The sequence below is a fragment of the Egretta garzetta genome, unplaced genomic scaffold (genome assembly GCF_000687185.1).
Source record: "Egretta garzetta isolate BGI_Z169 unplaced genomic scaffold, ASM68718v1 scaffold19, whole genome shotgun sequence".
Lineage (NCBI taxonomy): Eukaryota > Metazoa > Chordata > Aves > Pelecaniformes > Ardeidae > Egretta > Egretta garzetta.
The window spans coordinates 154353-154843 of NW_009260768.1; the positions used below are offsets into that span (position 1 = coordinate 154353).

The 491-nt window shown below is 69.0% G+C and overlaps 1 protein-coding gene across 1 annotated transcript in view; it reads left to right on the plus strand.

The window, feature by feature from the left end:
* Window positions 1–491, plus strand: part of ARSG (arylsulfatase G) — a 31120-nt gene that overhangs the window by 5602 nt on the left and 25027 nt on the right. Inside the window, exon 5 of the mRNA XM_035901554.1 lies at window positions 394–485. Coding sequence (XP_035757447.1) covers window positions 394–485 — 92 coding nt within the window. The remainder of the gene's footprint in view (window positions 1–393; window positions 486–491) is intronic.

The window sequence follows — 491 nt, forward strand, 5'->3', positions numbered from 1 at the left end:
GGGGGGGTGGAGGCGGGTGGGTTTCAGGGGGGCCCCCGTGTGGGGTGTTTGGCTGGCGGCTGGCATGCCGCCGGTGATGGAGGAAGGGGCGAACCCGTCCCAAATGGGAGGATAGTGGGCAATGGGGGGAGGATTAAGCAGGCTGATGTTGGGCCAAGCATCCTCCCTGCCAGGGGGACGGGTGCCTGGGGGGTTTGCAGCCAGCCCATGCACACAGGGTGGTTTTTTCCCCCGGGAGCTGCGGCAGAGACAGGGGTGGCTGCAGGACTCCCGTGAGGAAGGGCCACCAGTCTGTGTCCCCAAGCTCAGCAAGGCCACCACCACGGGGACATCCTGCTGCTGCCTTCCCCTTCCCCAACCCAGCTGAACGCTCTCCCCCTCTCCCCTGCGCAGCGGCAGCGGACGCCCCTTCTTCCTCTACCTGGCACTGGCCCCTATGCACGTCCCGCTGGAGGGCCCCCCCCCGCCCCCCGCCTCGGGGAGGGGCGACT